The sequence below is a fragment of the Alosa pseudoharengus genome, unplaced genomic scaffold (genome assembly GCF_046254945.1).
Source record: "Alosa pseudoharengus isolate Yale_2024_CS ecotype anadromous, Long Island Sound unplaced genomic scaffold, YU_APseudo_1.1 YU_APseudo_1.1_scf_9, whole genome shotgun sequence".
NCBI classification, from domain to species: Eukaryota; Metazoa; Chordata; class Actinopteri; order Clupeiformes; family Clupeidae; genus Alosa; species Alosa pseudoharengus.
In genome coordinates this window covers 29,499,348-29,506,843 of record NW_027468881.1, presented here as the reverse complement: position 1 = coordinate 29,506,843, position 7,496 = coordinate 29,499,348, and the positions used below count along the sequence as shown (strand labels likewise).

The 7,496-nt window shown below is 41.8% G+C and overlaps 1 protein-coding gene across 1 annotated transcript; it reads left to right on the top strand.

Moving 5' to 3' along the window:
• Positions 1-5,247: 5,247 nt before the first annotated feature.
• tcf15 (transcription factor 15) lies at positions 5,248-6,638 on the top strand. Its single transcript, XM_076276662.1, has 2 exons — positions 5,248-5,724; positions 6,573-6,638. The coding sequence occupies exons 1-2, from the start codon at positions 5,248-5,250 to the stop codon at positions 6,636-6,638; spliced, it is 543 nt and encodes a 180-aa protein (XP_076132777.1).
• The last annotated feature ends 858 nt before the right edge of the window (positions 6,639-7,496 follow it).

Genomic DNA, 7,496 nt, shown 5'->3' with positions numbered 1-7,496 from the left:
TTCACTCTTTTTCTCTCTTTCTCACTTGCAATATCCTGTATACACACACACACACACACACACACACACACACACACACACACAAACACACAAAGAGGCACATAGATACCTCTAAAACTGTACGTCCGCCCTTATCCACACACACACACACACACACACACACACACACACACACACAAACACACAAAGAGGCACATAGATACCTCTAAAACTGTACGTCCGCCCTTATCCACACACACACACACACACACACACACACACACACACACACAAAGAGACACCCGTTTTGACCTCGGCTACTGGTGACATCTGTTCTCAGTTTATTTTCACAACACTTCACTTTCTCCTACAACCAAAACACACACAGTGGTGTGTGTGTGTGTGTGTGTGTGTGTGTGTGTGTGTGTGTGTGTGAGAGAGAGAGAGAGAGAGAGAGAGCTTGTGTGTGTGTGTGTGTGTGTGTGTGTGTGTGTGTGTGTGTGTGTGTGTGTGTTTGCGTGTGCACCTCAGCTGTGATATCTCTGCTGGAAGGCTGATCATGGAGGGGATCACGTGTGGTCTGATGTGTTTAGATAGATCTGTGTGTGTGTGTGTGTGTGTATTTCTGTGTGTGTTTGTGTATGGCTCTCCTCTATGAGGGGCCGTCTAGGCCTTAATTCATACTTGGTCTTACACACACTATCATAATCTTGCATATACACCACTATACTCATACACACTCACTATTATAACTTTTACGTTGTATGAGAGGGTATAGTCGTGTATGTGAGAGAGTAAAGAGTATAGTAGTGTATGTGAGAGAGTTTAGTAGTGTATGTGAGAGAGTATAGTAGTATATGTGAGAGAGTATAGTGTATGTGAGAGAGTATAGTAGTATATGTGAGAGTGTATGTGAGAGACAATAGTAGTGTATGTGAGAAAGTTTAGTAGTGTATGTGAGAGAGTAGTATATGTGAGAGACTCTAGTAGTGTATGTGAGAGACAGTTTAGTAGTGTATGCGAGAGAGTATAGTGTATGCGAGAGAGTATAGTGGTGAATGCGAAAGAGTATAGTGGTGTGTGTGAGAGAGTTTGCATGAAACGGAAGGAGTTTAATTTCTCAGTTCCTGATTGGTTTATCACTTCTCTCTAGCCAATTAAAATCAAGGAAGGGGCGGGACCTACACTGTCAACAATGTTCGTGGTCGAGGAAAAAATCAGCCAAGTCCTATGTGACTAAATATTAAACTACTACTGCAAACCGAATGCAAATTACAAAGACATGAGGGGTGACCTATTCTATTGTAATAGCCTTGGCCAGTGTTTTTCAACCACTGTGCCGGGGCACACTAGTGACCCGTGAGAGATCATCAGGTGTGCCGCAGAAAATTACCCAAATGTCACTCACTGGTCCAGAAAAGCAACTGTTGCATCAAATAATCTATAACCACATGCTCTCATTGATTGTATGATTGCACTATTTGTGGTATGCAGGCATTGTACAACGGGGGCCCCATATCCAGTATTCACAGAATCATCACATATCCAGTTCATAACAACAATTAAATTAGATATAGTCACCTACAAATGAAACAGAGGGCGCTTGTTTTATTGAGCAGGTCTTGCATAGAAGCCATAATAAGGCCATATCTGTGTATTATTTGAAATTTTAGGCTATGGTATGTTTATTTTTTCTTCACACAGGATGTTAGTGTGCCGTGGGACATTTTAAGTGTCAAACGTGTGCCGTGGCACAAAAAAGGTTGAAAAACACTGGCCTAGGCAACCAGCTCCTTTTGTCTGGCGAAGTCAGACATTCTGACATTCCGTAAGGTGGGAGGGGGGTGGTGTGGCATTTGGAGTTCACATAGATGACCTCACTTTCTCATGTAGATGACCTCACAATCTGCGCACATTGGTTGGGAGAGGTGGAAGGGACAGAGTTCAGAGGTCTAAGTGTTGGTCATGTAAAGATCACATGACATCAGACATTCTATCCCACTGACTCCCTATCACACACACTCTTTCCCCAACACACACGCTCTCTGTGTTGCAGCATCACACAGATCTTTTCCTCTGGGGATCTCTCTTCTACACAAACAGACTCTCTATCTGTGTGTGTGTGTGTGTGTGTGTGTGTGTGTGTGTGTGTGTGTGTGTGTGTGTGTGTGTGTGTATGGCTTTACAGTAAGTCACTCCAGAGAACACTCATCTCCTGCATGACTGCCGGACTCCTGGAAAACACCACGTATACTTGGGGGTCTGAGTTGGTGAAAACCTTTTTGGTTTTTTGGGCTTTTCACTGCAACACCTGCCTTATAGTCTAACTTTAACCACTTAAATAAAATCTTTCAATCCTTCAATCCTGGGCATGATGAAGGCCGGAATGGTAATAGGTTAACACTGCCTCCTGACCGGGTTCCTTAAAGGTTTTTACCAATTCAGACCCCCAAGTATACGTGTTTTCCCTTGGAAAAATCATTTTGAGCCTGGCTTTATCAAACGATCTGATTTTATTTGTAAGCAAATAAGTGCATATTTAATGAGAGAGGGCCTCATTTGCATATTTAAACATTAAAATTTAAAAAAAAAAAAACATGCTAATCTCATTTTAATATAAGTAATCAACTGAGAAAGTTTCATGGTGATTATGATGATTTACTATGATTTAAATTTTTTACCCTATTCACGCTTTAATGATCTTATTATGCTAATTATGCAAATTGCCCAAGGTGCAACTTTTAGCAACCAAGTTGCAATCCATCCACTAGGCCTATAGATGACAATTCTGCAATAAAACTTTAAGGTACTCAACATTTCTGGCTTCACTATTGGGCCTATAGGAGATGAAACTAGATTATAGGGCCTCATTTGCATATTTAAACATTAAAATAGAAAAAACATGCAATGCTTTTTTTTCTCATCTTAACATAAGTAATCAACTGAGAAAGTTTCATGTTGATAGCTATAATTTAAAACTTTTACCCTATTCATGCTTTAATTATCGTATTATGCTAATTATGCAAATTGCCCAAGGTGCAACTTTTTAACCTGGATTTGCTCCGCATATCTATCTGGGAACTTTTCATTGAAGAACTTTTGGGAAGGGGCGGAAATACTGGATAGCTGATTGGATAAACCATCTGTCTATCACCACCTTTGTTGGTTATCGACGGGCCAAATCAACCAATTAGATGAACAAAGTGTTCTTCTAATGCCTTCGTTTAACATACAATTAAGTTAGGGAACGTGACTAACGTTAAGATGTTTTAACTTACCATTTGTATGTGACATGAACCTAATCAACGACAATTCCCATCAAGTTTTCACGGTAGGCCCTACACTTCTGAAGAAAGTATATTCCTCCATTATGAACTGGAATCAGCAGTGGAGGATGTCTGTGTCGTTCATTCCTCCCATCTGAATGGCTGAGACTCATAGCTTCACAGCTTACCCAGGAATACTTTCTAATTTGAATAAAACTTGCGCGATAGCTATGCTCATCTCTGTGGATGCCGTCATGTTGTTCGTTGCTTCACACCTCAACCCGCCTCAAAGCCAATGCTGATTGGACGTTCGTTTGGTGAAATGATCCAAATTCTCTTTAACGGAAAGTATCCAGACTGATCTGCGTGAAACCCTGAAGCTCGCGAGATCAGGATGGTCTCACGAGGCTAGCAACTTTTAGCAACCAAGTTGAAATCCATCCACTAGGCCTATAGATGACATTTCTGCAATAAAACTTTAGGGTACTCAACATTTCTGGGTTCACTATTGGGCCTATGGGAGATGCAACTAGACTCTATGTAAACATGGAATGTGCGCAAAATAGCGTGAACAGAAGATCCTCCAATGCTGAAATATTTATGTTTATTTATCCCCTTTTTCATACTAAGCATCGTTTAACGTGGGTCAAGGTACAGTGTCATGAGGGGAATGCCCTCTGAATCTCGTTAAACTGACTGAAAGAAACAGAGCGTGCGACGTTTGGTGGATGCCCACCTGCGGCCCCGCGTGTCGCTGTCCTGTGCGCGCGCTACCGAGAGAATGCACACCTCAGCGGGGGAGCGGGCTGTAAAGTCGTTAGGAAGGCAGTCAGGCTTGGAGACTCCCGGAATGCTCATGACATGTCACATATGCTTGCAAACACGTGCTCTGCCTCCGCGGCGTGCTGCATGCTCACAACTAATGGGAAAGCTGCCGCAATAGGCCTACTACACACTAAAATAATGATCCATGTAGATTCATTTAGAATCAGAATTGTGTTTTGATGCCCAAGTATGTATGTATGTATGTGTCTGGCCTTTGGTGTCTCTACGCAATATAGCCTACAGTAGCCTACAGGCAATGTGTATACAGCTACAGCCAATGTAGTTTACATAAGCTATAATGTTGGAGGCAGCGCGCCTATATATAGTTAGATTTTCTACACTCTTAAGCCATGAGTGTTGCTTTAGTGGAACTGCCTCCTCCATTGTAGTAAATGAGTTGCATTGCAAACGGCGCAAATGCGTGATGTGGCCATAAAGACAAAGGCAGGCCTACGCACATATGTTGAACAAGCTGTTCATGTTTGTCTGTGTCAGTAGCGCATATGAATGGATGGGAGTAGTTTTTATAATGCAATGCAAAAAGGAGATGTCTGGAAAAGTGCATTTTACTAAAGTGAATAGAATACAATAAGAAGAATATGTCTCATTTGGGCAAACCCATCACTTCGCTTCAGTGTATGGGAATGAAATTATTACAGTATAATCCATAAAAAACTTATATTTAACCCCCAGCGTACTGGCATCATTTGAAGAGGCAAATGTATTTAATGTAGGATGCTTGGTTAAACACCCTCTCCAACTGTTGAACGCAAATACATTGTCATAGTTTCATCTTTTTAGTATAGCACATTCATATCACAGTCAAATGTCTCAGTGTTTATTCAGAAAGGTCTTTCTTCTGGAACTTGCACGAGAATGTCAGAAGATAGCAGAGTGTGGAATGCTTTGCTTGCGATTGGAGGTTAACCGTTTGTGCGCTCGTGTCGACTCCACCCCTGCGAGCGCCACTTAAAGACACGCGCCGTGGAGCAGATCGCAATGTCTCCGTCCGGCGGACCTTTCTCCTCTGAGGGATCCAGCAGAATTATGCTTTCAGAGAGGTAATACCACAGAAGTATTTGGGGGAATATTTTTTGTGAAGCCGGATTACTTGTGGCATTAACTTGTTTGTTGGAGTATTTCCCCCCTGGCTATTGGAACTGCACTCCGACCCACGATGGCTTTTGCCATGTTGAGGCCAATGGCATCTCACCTCGGCTACCCTGACCTCGCCATGATGTCTGAGGACGAAGAAAACCGCAGCGAGAGTGACGGCAGCTCGGACCAGAGCTACGGCTGCTATGCTTCAGCGGACAAACGGCGAAGGATGTCTCGGAAGTCCGGTATTGGTAGCGTCCTCATAGTCAAGCAACGGAACGCCGCAAACGCGAGGGAACGGGACAGGACGCAAAGCGTGAACTCCGCTTTTACGGCACTTCGGACTCTCATCCCCACGGAGCCGATCGACAGAAAGCTGTCTAAAATCGAGACTCTGCGACTGGCGTCCAGCTACATCTCACACCTGGCCAACGTGCTGCTGCTGGGCGACGGCAGCGAGGAGGGCCAGCCGTGCCTGAGCGCGGTCTACGGAGAGATGGACGGGAAACAGCCGCGGACCATCTGCACGTTCTGCCTGAGTAACCAGAGGAAAGGGGTAAATGTCAGCAGCGGTTCACAGTATCTGATGAGAGCACAGGGCTATTAGAGTAACACCACCAGGCCGAATGGATCGATTTAAACTGTCATGGAGAAATAGTTGTTAGAATAGAATATAACAATTATTAGATGAATACATTAATAAATTAAACCGTATACCATTTGATAATGTATGTAGTGTTACAGCATAGTCTACATATTCATCAATTAGTGATGGCTAATAATCGTTTAGATTATTTGGCTATAGGTGTTGTTAGTTGTCAGTAAAACCAATACCGTAATTAGCATTACCACTGAGACATTCACGTCAGCTGTTGAAATAAAACCCAGGGCGACTTTGTGCGCGTTATTAGGCCATGTAGTAAGTAAGCTACTGAATAATTGGATCTGTGCAAGTTGTTTAAAATGTGTATTATTCTCAACTGATTAAGAAAATGTCCCCATATTTTTCAGACAAGAATGGTAAATTGATATTGAAAAGAATGAATTTTATTTTCAGCTCCACATTGTGGTTTTACTGTAAAGAACTAAGATGAAATGTAGGCAAATAAATGAGCATTGATTTTTAAAATGCTGACAGCTCACCATAATAATAATAATAATAATAATAATAATAATAATAATAATAATATGCTTAATACCAATAGTTATTACAGGAACAAACGTTCTTCTTCCTCTTTTTCTTCTGCTATTATTATTATTATTATTATTATTATTATTATTATTATTATGACAATACGCATTAATTTCAATTAATTTGAAATGAGTTGAAATGGAACGCATTCATTTCAAGGTTTGAATCTATAAACTGAATTGTAGCGTTTCTCTCCGTCCTCTCCTGTATAGTTGCGGGACGGTAAGGACTGTCTCCGGATGCGTGGAGTAAATTCCGTGCGCATGAGCCGCCGGTAGGTCGTGAGGCGCAGCGAACACAAACGTATCCCCAGCCGTTAATGCTGGGATGAAGCTCAGGGAGTGCGCGGGCCACGCGAGGAGGACCCAGTTCGGGAGACGGTGGAGACAGACGCGGGAAGTCTGACAGTGAAGTCAGACAGTAACTTCAGTTTGTGAACATTTCTGTGTCCAGATCCCTTCAGGCCTGTGGAAAGAAAATAAATACTCTCCATATTGTCGGCCAAAAATACTTTGAAATGCAGAGCATAAAGATTTTTTTATAAGAGAATTTATAATGTGTTTTCTACAATGTTTTTACGCTGTGATTGAATAAAATTTATTTTTATCATAGCGTTGTTATCTGTGAGTTTCTTGAAAGAGGTCGTCTTGATGTTCATAAAAAATATAGATTTTATTAATAAAGAAAGAAACAACTAAAGAATAATTTGCTAGCCATTTAGAGAATTGTTGTAATATGCATCTCTTTCTAGACAAACGAATTTCACATGTGCTGCAAGGTTTGCATTGTTCCATAATCATAATGTTCAACTAAGCTATATGTTGTATGTAAACCACATGTTATTTACATGTTATACTTCACATGTATATGAATAGAATGGCACTGCTATGACAGCGTGTATTTAGCAATTGCTGTCACAAACACTGACACACACACACACACACACACACACTCACAGACACACACACAAATGGATAGTCCTAATAGAAGACCATTAAGGTGGCAACATGCAGGAGATTTGAATGGTGCTGTCTGTTCCAGTGAACTTCTCTAGGTCATGCTTCTGCTGTGTAGTCTGAGAGACAGTTGCCCAGCTGAGGCTGGTGTGTGCTTGTGCTTGGCACCTCTTAGGGTAA